At 41.2% G+C, this 15,617-nt stretch overlaps 1 protein-coding gene across 2 annotated transcripts in view; it reads right to left on the bottom strand.

Moving 5' to 3' along the window:
- The window catches only part of POU6F2 (POU class 6 homeobox 2), a 507,199-nt gene that overhangs the window by 33,353 nt on the left and 458,229 nt on the right, over positions 1-15,617 (bottom strand). For both annotated transcript variants that reach the window (XM_036739293.1, XM_036739294.1), the window contains exon 7: positions 2,715-2,921. In XM_036739293.1, the coding sequence (XP_036595188.1) occupies positions 2,715-2,921 (207 nt within the window). The remainder of the gene's footprint in view (positions 1-2,714; positions 2,922-15,617) is intronic.

Here is a 15,617-nt window from a genome sequence, read left to right as displayed (position 1 = left end):
ATTAGAAGAGGTGTTTATCTAATTCTCTGAAGGTTCTGTCATTGTAGTAAAAAATCTGACTGGTCTTAGCAGGTTGGAAAGGCTTTAAACATAGTCATGGTGACAGAATCCATGTACCTGGCATTGGGTGGAACAGTATAGCTAAGTGGGAAAGCTTATTACTTGAAGCTTGGCTACTAGGGAATGATTCCTTATGTTGCAACAGTTCATGAAGGCCTTCAACTGAGGCATGGAAGGGTGACAATCTGCACTGGTGGAGGGAGTAGTCACACAAATAAACTCACATGGATCTTTCTGTTATTCTGCTATAACCTCCAGGCCCATTGTTACCTAATAGAAACACTCAATCAACAAACACTAATTAAGCACTTACTATGTGCCAGGAAGTATGCTAAAAATTGGGGACGAAACAAAAAAAAACACGTTTAATATTGTTGAGGCAGTGAAACCATAGCAGTCTGAATCTACGAATGACAGATAACAGATAACAGGATAACAGGATAGAGGGGTAGGGCTCAGGCACCAGTCAAGTGATAGCAATAATTATAATAATGATGACAATGGTAGAAGAATAGCTAATGTGTATGTAACTTCTCTAACTCTTCGAGGTTTGCAAAGTAGTTTACATATGTGCGTGTGTGTGTGTTGTGTGTATAATCTCATCTGATGCTCACAACCACCCTATAAGGTAGGTGTTATGATTATTATTATTTTCATTTTCTGGCTAAGGAACCTGAAGCTGAGAGAGGTTCACTCTCACCAAGGGTCATACAGGTGATAAGTGTCTGAGCCAAGATTTGAACACAGATCTTCCTGACTACAAGTCTGGTGCTTTATCCACTATATCAAGCTCAGGTTCAAGGATGGGCTCCTTGACTCTATGAATAATCTTCCTATTGGATACTTGGTTAAAGGCCATTAGCAAACAGTTCTCAAAAGAATTGCAAATTATTAGCAAGAAATGTGAAAGATTGCTTCAAATTACTAATAACAAGAGAATGAACATTAATAATAGCTTGAGTTTAACTTCACATCTAAGAAATTGGCAAAGATGATAAAGGAGGTGGGAATGAATATAGGAGGAGATATGCTGGTGGAGATATGATTTGATCCAACCATTCCAGAAAGCAATTTGGAATTGTGTTAAGAAAGAAAATAAAATGAGCTGCTTATGCTCTTTGACTTAGAGGTTCCCTTGCTGGGCAGATGCTTCAAGGAGGTCAATGATAAGAAAAAAGGCTGCACGGAAACCAACATATTTGAGCAGCATTTTTTGAGTAATAAGGATATAGAGACAAAGCAGATGCCCAGTGATTAAGGAATGGTTAAACACATTGTAGTTTATGAATATAATGTTGCAAGAAATGAAAAATAAGACAACAGAGAAAAATGGAAAGACATATGAATTGATATGAAGCAGACCTGGGAAAACAATATACACGAGTACAACAATGCAAAGGACAGAACAACAACCACACAACTGAAATTCAATGCAGCGAAAAGACAATGAAGAAGCTGGTCCCTGGAGAAGAGAGATGAGAACGTCCCTCTCTCTCTTCTTTGCAGAGGTTGGCTATTAGAGATGTAGAATACTTCCTTAATGCTAGACTTGCTTGATATATTGGTTAGTTTTTTTAAAATCTGTTTTATTCTTTGTTTAAGAGGTAGTTTTCTAGGAGGGAGGAACCAGCCAGTCTTGAATCAGCATGCGCTCTTCTCTCCCAGTCTCCACTCTCCCTCCCTCCCTTCAGAGATGACGGGTAAGTAGTTGGCCTTGATTTCCTCCTACCCATTTTGTAAAAGGGATAAAAGGAAAACATCCCCCAAATTAAGTGTTTTGAGAAAACCACTTTGATGATTCAACTGCCAAAAGTCAGAGAGGCTCTCAGTGGCCATCTAGTGCAACTTGAACCCGAAAAAGAATCCCTTCTAATAGTAGCTACCAGCCAATATTTGTACAGTGATTAAAATACATAATATCATTTGATCATTACAGTTATTCTCTTGAGTGAATGCTATTAGTTTCTCCATTTTACAGATGAAGGTAACTGAGGCTGAGAGACGTAAAGGGACTTGCCTAACATCACACAGAGGCAGAGGGTTAGCCTCTGTGGCTGGATTTGAACTCAGATCCTCCTGATTCCACATCCAGTATGCTATCTACTACGCTATCCAGGTGCCCACAACACACTTTATAAGATGTTTCATGGTTTTTGTTTGAAGACCCAAGATTAGAAACCATTCTCTTCCAAGGAAGCCCACCTGGCTTTTAGAAGGTTCTAATTGTCAGGAAGCTTTTCTTGACATCAGCCCTCTTTGACTTCCTCTCCCCATCCTCCATTGCTTCTTGTCCTCCAGGGCCTGGAGCAAAATGAATCCCTTTCCCAGGTGGTAGCCCTATGGATACTTGAAGACAGTTCTGATATCCCCCTCTCTCTGTCTGTTCTGTCTCTGTCTCTCTCTTTCACATGAACACACACACACACACCACCCCTGTGCGTATACACTTGTCCTCAACTAGAGGGGAAAATGAGACTACTTGATTTTTCAAATGATAGGCAGTGGGATTGATATTTGTTCTGTAATTTAAAAATACCTTTGATCGACTAAAACCAAATAAAAGTAAAGGGGAGACACCCCACAACAAACCCAAGGTGTCTTTATGTTCAGAAGGCATGGGAATCATTCATAATTTGTTTAATAGGTTATTTTACCTGTTGCCCTGGCTTTATTGGGGAGAGTGTGATTCCCTGGGTGTTGATCACAGGCAGGATTTGATTCCCAATGACTGTGGCAATGATCTGACCCTGGGCATTCGTCAATAGTTGGGGGGTAATTGGCTGCACCTGGAGGCCCTGTGCTCCTCCTGGAGCTTGGCTGGATGGCACTGGATTAGGCATCAGAGGGATGGTTCCAATAATCTGCAAGGAATAAGGAAAGATGAGTGAGAAGCTAGCATGGTGGGAGGTCTAGAAGTGTATCTCAAGATTATAACAATAGTGCACATTTCTACAACTTTAAGCCTTGCAAAGCCCTTTACACACATTGTTTCATTTTATCCTAACAACAATGTTGTGAGGTTGGAACTATTATCATCCTCAATTTACAGAGTAAGAAATTGAAGCTCAGAGAGATTGAGAGTGAGGTACAGTGGAAAGATCACTGGTTTCTGAGTAAAGGGATAATATAAGACATAGCATGACATAATAATACAATATAACAGTAAATAGGCTATTTATTTTCTCTCACGGACTTTCCTAAATCCTTCATTCCAATGACTTGTCCAAGGTCCATGCTGGATGTACTTTTGAATGATGAAATCGTAGGTCTTGACCAGACCAATAATCCATCCCCCTCCAAACCCCACAAACCTCATCCATAAGATTTGCAATCAGAACAAAATTTAAGTGGCTTCCACATGGAAATGGGAATGTCATCAGTCACCATGATGAAAGGGAGAGTCAAGGAAGCCACAGGAATAGAGAGTTCTGGAACACCAAGGAATCTACAGATCAATCCAATAGGTTGCCTTGAATGTATTCACCATCAATATACAGCTGTCCCTAGCAGGCTCTCCACTGGCCTCCTGGCAGCTTAGGACATACAGACATATTGTTTGATGGCCCCCACCCAGCAACAGCTTCTGATGGGCTGTTAAGCTATGCTTCAGAGAATGTGATTACAAATGTCAAATTGACAACTCATTTTTTGCAAGGTTCTTCAAGATGAGATCCCAGCCAACACTGCAAATCAGCTCTTTTCTCCTGTCTTTCAATCTATCAGCAGGCATAATTCTCTCCCAAATATTTGTGTAACCTCAGCGTTTTTCATCTGGAGGCGTTTGTTAACACCAGTAGCTGTCCTTCCATTCTTGATCAAAGGGCTCATGGAACTTGATTGCCCAAGGAGCTGGTGATGAGTAATACCATGTGAAAAGGAAAGGCCAATCACCCTTTCTCCTTCCTCTCAGATCCTGCCAAACTCAGTCACTTCACTCACTTTATTCTCTGACGGCTTTGTCTTCTTGGTATAATATGTTCAGCCTGAGCTCACCGTGTTCCTTGGGTTAATGTTAAATGCTACTCATTACTCTTGACAGCTTCAAGCATGATACTGATGCCAGGGAGGGCAAGAGAATACTATTATTTCATGAGCAAACCATTTTCCTTGATGGGCTTTCTAGGACCTGCTGGTGTTCTGCTATATTCACTATGATGAACTAGATGGAAAGTGTGAACAGGATCATAGGCTGGTGATGGAAGAGCTGAGTTGTCATCAGAATTTGGAAGTAAGGAAGGGATAGAGTGTGACAGGTTTGCCAAGCAAGCTTATTTACTATCTGTCCTCTGCATCATCCTTCATCCAATCCATTCCAATCCAATCCAATGTAACACAATGAAAACTCTAAGGTTCCTTCTTTCTCTGACATTCTGTAATCATGCACATGGACAGAACTGCACATGTGGCAAGGAGCTAGGAGGTGTTAATGCCTGCATCAAACTGCCTTGATGGGTTGTTGACTTCTTGTTGGCAGGTAGAGTGGTAGGCTGTTCCAACTACTATATCAACAAAGAAATGGCTTATATGGAGTTTAGAATTTTAATATAGTTATTTCTTAATTGGCTGTTAAAAAGTTTCTCTAAAACCACTGAAAACACTAAAAATGGAGGTGGGGCACTGCATAAGTATCTGCCAAAACAGAGACCTTGTAGTTGTTAGAGAAATTACAGGACAATCAGAGGAAAGGCCAGTGGAGCCAAGAATGGTTTCATAGCATCTCATATTTAGAGCTGGAAGGGACCTCAGAGGGCATCTAGTCCAACCTTCTCACCTTAAGGATGAGGAAACTGAGGTCCAAAGAAATCAACTGACTTGCTTGAAGTTGCACATCTTGAATTTAGCTCCAAATATAATTATGCCAATGATGGCAATGATGCAAATGATATTAAAATGATTATAGGTCTCTTGATTAACCGGTGATATTTTGAATACAATAAAAACAGTTCCTTTGCTTCATGTCAACCACTTTCCCACTTCCTTCTTTCCTTAGATGTATTTGTTGCCCTACAAATTCCAAGACACATTAAGGTCATAGTTTCATAGCTATTTGAGCTAGAGCTGAAAAAATCTATCACCCTCTGATCTTTTGACTCATGAACAATAATAGTTTTGCAAAGAACTGGAAAAAGTCATGACTAATAGTCCCTCCTTTATTTAAATTGTAAAGGAGAAGGTATGGTAGAGGGATTGGTGAGTGGAGTAATCTCTGTTTGAGTACATCTTAATGGCATGAGACAGACATACCATGGATAATGGTAATCTTAAAGGGGCTGTGTGAGATCCATTAGCTTATATAAAACTTCTATGGGACCCCCAGTTATTCAGCCTATATGCAGCAACCACCCTCTGGAATAATTTCACAGCTCAAGGAAACTGACAAGCTTTCCAGGTAACTGTCAATCCAGTGGCCACGGTGATCATCTGCACTAGACCCAAATTGATCTCCAGTTCATTGATGAAAAGAAGCCAGCAAGGATGACACTGTTCTGAGCAGTTGTCAATAAATCCATAATGGAGACAACTATCATGTCCCTGGAATAAAACTAAACTGAAACCAGTCACATTATATGAGAGGAAACATAATTGAAAAAAAGATGCATTGTAATCTATTTTTACATTGTGGGAGATGCCATGTCCTGTTTTATTGGGTTACCAGTCAAGGATTTTTAAAAAATCTATGCTAAAAAGAGAAAAAAAAGACATTTTCAAAGGCAGCCTCAAAAAGCATTAAATCTGCATGAGATTTTATACTGAGATTAAAGTTAAGCAAGTAGCCATATCAATTGCCTTCAACGGTTTTATATGAGAAATTCCTTGTGCAAGGGTCTTAGTTTTATTTACTTGGGTTTAGTATTTTGTCATCTGACATGATCATGAAATGAGTTGAAAATATCAAGTTAATGGCTATCTTATATGTTCTTTGTACACTATAGATACTAAATAAATGTTAAATTGAGTTGAATCTCTAACCTTAAATAACAAAGTATGCTGAACATCATTCTCCCAATTCCATAGGTTCCCATCCTCGACCTTCTCGGTATCCAATATGGTGCCAAGGGTTGTCAATTTAATCTCTGCAGCATCTCTTGCATATGCCATCTTCTTTCCTCTGACATTGCCCCCACCACAGTGCAGGCCCTTATCATCTCACATTTGGACTACTGTAATAGCTGCTGGGGAGGAGGTGGGGTCTGCCTGCCTCAAGTCTCTCCTCACTCTAATCCATCTTCCATTTAGCCACTAAAGTGATTTTAATAAAGTTCAAGACTAACTAAGTAGCTCATAAACAATTAATATACTTTTATACTTATTCCCCTTTCTGGTGAGATCCACCTTCCCCATATTCCCTAAATTGATAGCACAGCCCTGAGGTTTGAAGTATCCTCATCAGGGAAACCAACTTGAAGCCACCTGACAGTCAACCCACGGACATTCTGGAGAGTCTCAATTTTATCCAAGAGAATAACACAAGCCAAAAATCTTATCATTCAATCCTGAAGGCTTGGACTCCCCCAGAAGGAAAATAAACTTGGGTTTTTTTGAGAATTGTACTATCTGAAGAGCTTGTGCTAAAAACAGAGGACCAAAGTGCATGCTATTTGCTCTCCCTCCCACTCCCTAACATTGGACAGTCCCCTTTTACTCTTCTATCTCTTGGGGCCATGCTAGTGAGTGATTTTCTTTTCCCTAAGAGGCTCCCTCTACGCAAGGATTTCTCTTCTCTCTGGAAGGCTGTGTCTGGGAATGAACAAACTTGGGGTTGCTGTGAAGACATTCCCAAAATAGATACTGTCTAGTGATGCACCTTTCTCCCTATCTCTCAAAATCTAGGTTGCAGAACTTGGAGTCTAGTAATGAGAGTTGGATCACGTGGGTGAGAGCAGATGCAACTTCCATGTGTGTCAAGGCTGCCATTATTGGCTCTTGAGGTGGGACACCTTCACCTCCTCTCCCTACTGCTCCAGATCAAGGTAAACTCTTCATTCCATGGACCTCTGATCTAACTTCCAGAAAGGGAAAGAAGGGTGAAAAGGCTGACTTTGTGAAAGTTCCCCATTTTATAGGCCAGCACAATGGAGTAGTTTAGATCCACAACACTCCTCCAACCAAGCTATTATCCCGAATTGTTGATCCATAACAATCCAAGCCAATCAACCTATTCTCAATTGATGAGACACAATCAAAGCCCCAACTAAAGATTCAACACCCTACAAACTCACCAAGTTGATTAGGGAACTCAGCCAGTCCCCTACACCAATAATTTAATTCCTCTAGGATTCAATTTCCTTAACTTTAAAATAAGCTGTTTGGTTTTATTGACATAAATCCTGTCATTCTTCCTCCCACTCATAAGCACTTCCCAGTTGTCAACAATAATTTTCATATCCAGACACTGAGACCATTGTCTTCTCCCCACCGAGCACTCTTTTTGTCTCTGAAAACTCCACTGAGAACTCAGAACGGTGCAATTAGATACTTACATCTGCCAGGGCTTGGTTATTACTGCTTCCCAAATGCTTTATCCTGGGCCTTTTTCTCTTTCTACATATTCTCTCTTGTTGAACTCATCCACTCACATGACTTCAACAATCACTTCTATGCAGATGGCACCAGATCTATTTATATAGTCCTAACTGCTCTCCAAGCTCTAGTCGAGCATTTTCAAAATCCTGCTGGACACAATGTGCCAAAAGTGGGCTCATCATTTTATCTCCCTCCACTTGCCCACATCTAAACTTTGAAATCTCAGAACCATTGTTGCCACTTCTATCTGCCTTCCTTATTTCCTCTACCAATTAGCTGCTTTTGATTTGACTGCTACAACATCTCTCCCCTTTGTCTCTTCTTTTGGATCCAGAAGGCTGAAATACTTAACTTTGAAGCCTGACATTGAGTGCCCTCTATAGTCCAATTCCAGCTGACCTTTTCAATCTATTTCTCTTCACATAATTTCTTGTTCCAATCTCATCCTGACTTCTCCCATTTTCATGCACCTGTGGAATCCAGCCACCTTTAGAACACAGTATTTCCCTCTCTACTAGGTGCAACCCTGCCCTGCCTTTAAGGTGCAGATAAGGGCTGCCTTGAGCATAAGTTTCTCTAATCTTCTCTGCTGAAAGTTATCACCTTCAAATTCCTTATACTAACAGCACTTTGAATCTGTCCTTGGTCCTGATTATAGTCTACCCAAGTCTGATGCTCCTCTTTCTCCCCACTCCCCCATTAGGTCATAACCTCTTTGTAGGCAGGTAGCATGTTGTCTTACAGCATTGTATGTCTAGCATTCAGCATAGTGCTCCACATTATCCTCTCCTAAATCTTTCACTCATGGGCCAGCATCCTTCACATGCTTTCTATTTGGTTATGAATGTGGGCTGACACATGTGGGTCATTCCGCACTTGGTATATGGCCAGCCTATCTCCTTTTCTCTGATAATATAGTTTATTCTGGTTCATCAGCAATATCTTCAGATTGCTCTCCCTCCCCCCATGCACCTCTCCATGGTCCTATGGGTGACCTATTCCTTTAGTTTCGTGGAGACTGTGGAATTTCATGACTTGCACCAAAAGAATATTGCACCCATGCACACTAAACACTCAAGAGTTTCTAGGGCTCACCTGGAACACTGAAGAATCTGAACTTTAGAGTAATTAAGGCACCCAATTAATCTTCTCCTCAGAGATGCAATTAACCCACAAGGAAGCAGAAAGCCTCAGAGAAACAAGATGATAGTAAATGATATAAAAACCAAGAAAAAATGAATTCCCAAGACAACTATAAAAACTGTTCAGTTATATTCAATGATTTGCTGCAGCTGGGCCAATCAGGAAAATGGGCAGCAGCTCTCTAACAAAGCACAAAACTATAGTTTCTATTGCATTTGAATTATGTATTTAAACTGTAGCTTATATTGCATTTAACACTCATGAGTGTTCAGACCTTAAATGCCAATTTTAAACAGTGCAAACAAGAGACAGACCTATAAGGAAAAAGGGACAGTGAATCATGTCCCTAAATACTATGCAAGATACATACGTAGACACATACATAGTAAAATTAATAGGGGGTCTGGCCTGGAGTTAGGAAAACCTGAGTTCTTTCATTTGTTTATTTATCTATCTATCCACTCATTCATTCATTCATTTATCTATCTATCTATTTATTTATTTATTTTTGAAAACCTGAGTTCAGATCCTGCTTCAGACACTTAGTATCTGTGGGTCCCTGGGCAAGTCACTTCAGCTCTGTTTGCCTTAGTTTCTTCATCTATAAAATGGAGGTAATAATAGCTCTGAAAGGATTGGGGAGAGGATCAAGTGAGGTAACATCTACAAGTACTTTGCCAGCCTTCGAGTGCTATATCGACGCTATTGTCACTGTTGCTCGTATTAGCTACTCTTCCATTCCTTTGTCGGAATTAAGACCTAATAGATCCATAGACCCAGAGCTGGAAGGGATCCCAGAGCCTGTCTCCTCCATGCCCCTCATTTTACAAATGAGGAAAAAGAGGCCTTGGAGGTGAGAGAATAGGGTCACAGAGCTTCCTACTTTAGCTAATTTCCCTTCCTACCCAGGTGCCAAGGACTGTACCTTCAGTATCCTCTGAATTGGATACTTTGGGCAAAGCTCCAGTTGCCTTAGCCTAGCTATGGCTCTGACTTCATTGAACTGAATAAGAGCCATTCCCCGATGATTAAAGGAAATGAAAAGGAAATTTCTTGTGACAGCTTTATGGAGGATGGACTGGAACATGAAACACAGGTAGAGAAGCCAGATTTAGAGTCAGAGTCGGAGTTGGAGTTGGATAAAAATCTATTATTCTTCAGTTTTCCCCCAATGATAATTTATATAGATTTTAAGATTTAAAAGTACTTTATCTTACTTGGTTATTATAAAATAAGATAATTTTTATATAGTATTCTCTCTAATTGTCAATATCTTTCTGGTCCAGGTGTTTTTTGGGTGTTTTTCCACTATCTTTGTGCAATAGGAAGATGAGTCTGGCTACTAGGAGACAAGGCCAAATTTGAATATACAGAAATACGAAGCAGAGTACGAGTAATTCTTCAATTCATAGGGCCCTATCCCACCTTTTCTGCTTTGTCCCCTGTTTCGTTTGACTCTGAACTGGACTGTGAACACTTTTGACCTTGTCTGTAGCTGCCAACACTGGGGAATGGCTGACACTCACATTGGACTTTTACCCTTTAAAAGAGTCCCAACTGGGGTGAAGCCATCATCTGTATAGAAAGACTCCTGAAACTTTGTAAGCCTCCACTTGGCTTGGTCTAAGGCTTTCCATTTTAATGCCAGATAAAAGTACACAGAATTTGGGGAGTATGTCTGCAGCTGCCTGTTGATGCCAGATTAAGGGAGTAAATCAGATTAAAGTTATTTATTGCTTGGGAGAGCACCTTTGGCACGACACTGCCACCATCCCTGGAAGCTTTAGGGGGCTTGTCTCAATGAAGACTCCGGACCCCTTATGAATTGTGCATTTCATAATCCTCCCCAAGAGAAAGCGAAACCAAGCAGCAGAGTTCTCCAAGTCTCCAAAGTCTTAATACTGAGGGCGACTTTGTCATGAAAATGGACAGCAGCTCTCCAAGAAAGCTTTACAGCCAGTGAGCATTCAAGCCTTAAATCCAAATTCAAATGAGGGAAAAAGCAAAAAAAATTAAAAAGCATGCAACCCCCTCCCCCAAACCTCAAAGCCAGGAAGTAGGGAAGGGGAGAGGAAAGAATGAACAAATCACCTGTTTATTGCCATGAGTTTCTCAAGTCCAAGATGATCAGAATGCATTTTATGAAGAGGCTATCTATTGTCTTGACAAAATTAAATGTACTTTGATACTTGCAAACAATATTTATCAAGCTACTCCATCAGGAGAAAAGTTGCTCCACTCCCTGTACCATATATTACTTTTTCAATTTCCTGCCAGGACTACTTTTTTTTAATGTTCTTTAGGGTGAGACCACAGGATTTCTCATTTCTCACAACAAAGACCATAACTCATTAGAATTATGCTGATGACTTTCCCCACAAAAATGCACACCACTATTTTCTCTAGATGAGCAATCTGCACTCTTATCCATGACCATCATATAGGTTTTCTAATTTTTGAAAGATCATAGTTAAGAATGTGGGATGCAGTCTTCCAGTTCACCTGCACCCTTTGCTTTCGTATGACATTTTCCCCTCCTTCGATGCTCATCTGGTAGAATATTGAGTGATGATCTATTGGGGGAGAGTCCAGGAGCATGAAAAACAGAAAGATACTAAAACAAGGTTTCTGGACTCTGTAGTTTGGACATCAAGATTTAAACCCTCTTCTCCCTCCAAAAAGCACAAGCTTTGGCATTTTTCACCTTAAGAGCATTTTTAAAGGGTAGCTTCACTGGGGACATTTCTACTTTGGGGCCAGAGGAAATCAGTCATTTCTTGCATGAAAGAGATGGGTGAGCCAGGGTGGCTGAGACTTAGGCTAGAGGACTGAGGGGTTATTTAGGCACTTGAACATTTAACTTAATCCACATCTGACCATTTTCCAAGATTAAAAAAATGCTTCTTAACTTTTTTAAAAAGGTCTGTGTGCCGTGTGCAAATCCTGATTTAGTTAGGAGAGAAGGCAGAGTTAGCAAAGAACTGGGCTGTTTAAACTTAGCTGAGGCCTTGGGATTTCTTTCATGTAAGACCTCAGTCTGGGCTGCAGGAAGGATACATTTTCAGGATTATTCTGCTAAGTTACTCAGGCTACAAAATAGTAGGAAAAAGTTTTAAAATTTATATTTTCATATTTCTTATCACAAATGATACTTGTATGAGATAATCTGTATAAAATATTTTGCAAGGCTCAAAGTGCTGGACAAATGTCAGCTATTATTATTATCATTTGGGAATGGACCTGTGATTTCAATGATGTGGTGAACTTCTGGTATGGGGACTCTCTCCGTGGACTGGTCTAGAACTTCATTTTAAGAGTTGCTTGGACAGAGAGTTTTAGGGACTTGCCCATGGCCACACAGAGAGTTGGCTGGACTGAATTCAGGTGTTCCCCACTAAAAGGTAAGCCTTCTTTCCGCTGGTTATGGTGTCTCCTCCTCCTCCTCCTCTTCCTCCTCCTCCTCCTCCCCTTCCCCTTTTTCTCTTCCTCCTTTTCCTTCTGCTCTTTTCCCCTCCCTTATTCCCTCATTCCTCCTCCTTATTATTACTTCCTTTGCGTTAGAGAAGGATAGAAGTGAGCCCCTGTTGACAAAAAAATGGATATTTGTTTTAAATTCCAAAAAATTATAAAAACACAAAGCTTACTTTGAAAGCTGGGCACCTATTCTGTACCTTACTTTGATCTGTGCCCAAATAAATATAAATCTTCCACATCCACACCTTTGCATAGGCTGTGCCCTCTTCCTGGTATACTTGCCCTGCTTCCCCCTCACCTGAGCTTTACTTCATTCAGTTCCCGAAAGAGGGCTTTCTGACCTTCTTCTTGTGAGCATTCCCCTTATTTTCTTTGTATTTACCTTGTACACATGTAAGCTCCTTGAGGGCAGGGACTATTTTATTTTTTGTCCTTGTAACTCTACTTAGCACAATGCTTTGCGCATAGTAGGTGCTCAATAAATGCTTGTTAGACTGAATGGACATAATTCCCACATGATCTTGGAAAACATATTCTGGTGGGCATGATAATAATAATTGCTACTGTTGTTCTTTTTCTCCAAAGAAGGAAGCTAGGTGGTACAATGGGTAGAATGCTGGGGCTAGAGTCAGGAAGAACTGAGTTCAAATCCAGCCTCAGATACATACTAGTTGTATGGTCCTGGACAAGGCACTTTAACTTTTATTTGCCTCAGTTTCCTTTTCTGTAAAAGGGGATAATTATAGCACCTACCTCCCAAGGTTGCTGTGAGGATTAAATGAGATAATCGTAAAGTGGCACAGAGTAGGTACTATATAAATGTTCCCTATTATGATGATGGCATTTTGATTCTTTTTAAAAGTAAAGATTGCTTTTCCAACCAAAAGCACATATGGAATGTCTTCAGGTTCAAGAGTCCAGTAGCTTGAGAGCCCACAGGAGACCTTGGAGGGTGTGATGGGGCCCCAAACCTGACTTGGAGGAATTAATAAGAGACCCAGATGGCAGCAAGTAGAGGAAACATGTATGAAGACTTTGGTGTTGGAAAAAAGAGGCCTATGAATGTCAGTGGGGATAAGAAAGGAGTAAGGAGAAACCTTTGAATGTTTGAAGGCAGAGAGGAGGAAGCCAAGGGAAAGGGAGAGACAGAAAATATTACAAAAGAGAACGGAGGGATCAGGGGCCCCTCCCCAAAATCATGAAAACTTTTTTTTGGAAATGCACCTCCTAAATTCTACAGGAATTCAAAATAAGTCCCTCCCAACCCTGTGGGGGGCATTTTTTGGCCTTTTCTCAGCACACGGAGGATACGTATGGCTCCTGCCTAAGGTAGGTCATTTATATTCTCACTTAGGAGCCTGCAGGAGCTTTGAAACATTTTTAGGTTTGTGAAGCAAAGAAGGTGCACGTAGTAGGTAAGTGTTTCTTCTGCACAATGCTCTGGACCTTTGCACTGACTGCTCCCTGATGTTTGGAATATTCTACTCCCTCACCTCTACCTCTTGGCTTTCTGGGCTTTCTTAAAGACTCCGTTCCAATCTCCCCTTCTGCAGGAGGCCTTTCCAGGCCCCCTAGCAGCTGGCACCTATTCCTCTGCAAGGCCTTCTTCTCTGCTCTGTAGGTCTTTTGTATTCACTTAGTTATTTATATGCAGTGTCAGCCTTTGGACCATAAGCTTAATGATGGTTGGAACTTTTTTTATCTTTCTTAGTATCCCCAGCACATGGTCCAGTGCCTGGCACATAGTAGGTGCTTAATGAATGCTTGTTGTTGGAATGTCTTTTTTCTGTTCTGTCATTTAAAAAACATACACCACCTCACATAAAGAAAAAGCTAACTGGCCACTGAGGAACCTGGAGGATGTTTTGAAAGGGGGGGGACTTGTTAGTGCCCACTGAAGAGCAAATGCTTCAGAAATACTTGTTGATTGGTTGGCTGTTTCTGCTTAGTAGAGGATCATGGGCTTGCTGATATCTGCCTGACAGCAGCAGAGTCTTCAGCTTTGGAGTCCTCCCACTATGCTGGGTAGAATCAGGGCACTAAGCCAACTCAAGTATAGGAGGGCATGAGGATGGAGGCAGGGCCAGGTTAGGTCCACGTCAGGGTGGTGCAGTCAGCCAGCTTTTCATCAATCAGTTGGCAAGCATTGATTAGATGCCTACTGTATGCTGAGCATGGTGCTAGATTCTATTGGTGCAAAGACAAAAATGAAACAGTTCTTTCCCTCAAGGAGCTTCCATTCTCTTAGGGAAAACACTATGCGCGCGCGCGCGCGCGCACACACACACACATATACATACACACATATGTATATGAATACAGAAAATATATTAAAAGAATAAGGAAGGCAATTTCCAGAGGGAGGCAGAAGCATCTGGGGGAATCAGGAAAGACTTGATTTACGGGCTGTTTGAGCTCAGTGTTATCTGCATTCAGCTGCCAGGTATGTTTGTAGGGGGTGAAAACACCCAAAGGATTTTGGATCAGTGGGTGACTGGTTACTGTACCAACACCCATCTGCCACCACTTATATTTGTTTAGGGAACAATCCATCTTCTTTTGCTTTGATTCAGTCCAGGAGGAACTGGACTTGAATCCTGACGATGTCACTATTATCTGTGTGACCTTGGCAAGTCACTTCATAGCCCCCCCTCCCCCTACTTCCCCCAGGCCTCAGTGTCTTCATGTGTAAATTGTTAGAGCTTGTGCTCCATGGCCTCTGAGATTCTTTCCAACTCCAGACCTAGGATCAATCCTATGACTAGACAATTTCCAAAGTCCTTTCTAGTTCTGAATCTAAGACCCAGCACCTCATCAATGTTGGCATTCAGTCCAAGAATGAAGATTGTAATTCATTCCTGCATGACTCTTGTCCAGATTCCATGTTAAACCCTCCACTGAATGGTCCACCCTGTATGTTGGAGTCTTCCTCTAGAACCTATGACACTGAGTGGAGCCCCATGCCTCCTTTGCTCTCACTACGTGACTGACCCACCTCTCTCTCTGGTCACCCAGCCCTCTGATGAAATCCTTTACATGGGTTCTCTTGCATAATTTATCATTAATAACATGTGCCACACCCCTCACCCTTTGAGAGATGCACATTCCTTAAAGCCCTTGCTATTCCATGCCTCATGGCCATACCATGCAACTTTATTTTTAATCTGGATATTCTTCCAGTGATGCTGGGTGGCTGTGGGTCATTTTTCTTAAAGTATTGATTGAAGGGGGTTTTCATGACACCCAAGAGATTTAAGCTGGTTTAATGCCTTCCACTATGCAGAGGTGATGCTTCAGCAGTTAGGGGATAGGTAGGGAGGCTTACAGAGTGAGCACATCAGAAAGAAGTGTATATTTATTGACATCTCTATTGTCCTAGAGACAAGTATAGTAAATCAGCAGGCAGAAAGGAGATG

Source organism: Trichosurus vulpecula, chromosome 9 (assembly GCF_011100635.1).
Source record: "Trichosurus vulpecula isolate mTriVul1 chromosome 9, mTriVul1.pri, whole genome shotgun sequence".
Lineage (NCBI taxonomy): Eukaryota > Metazoa > Chordata > Mammalia > Diprotodontia > Phalangeridae > Trichosurus > Trichosurus vulpecula.
This window is presented reverse-complemented; position numbering and strand designations above follow the sequence as displayed.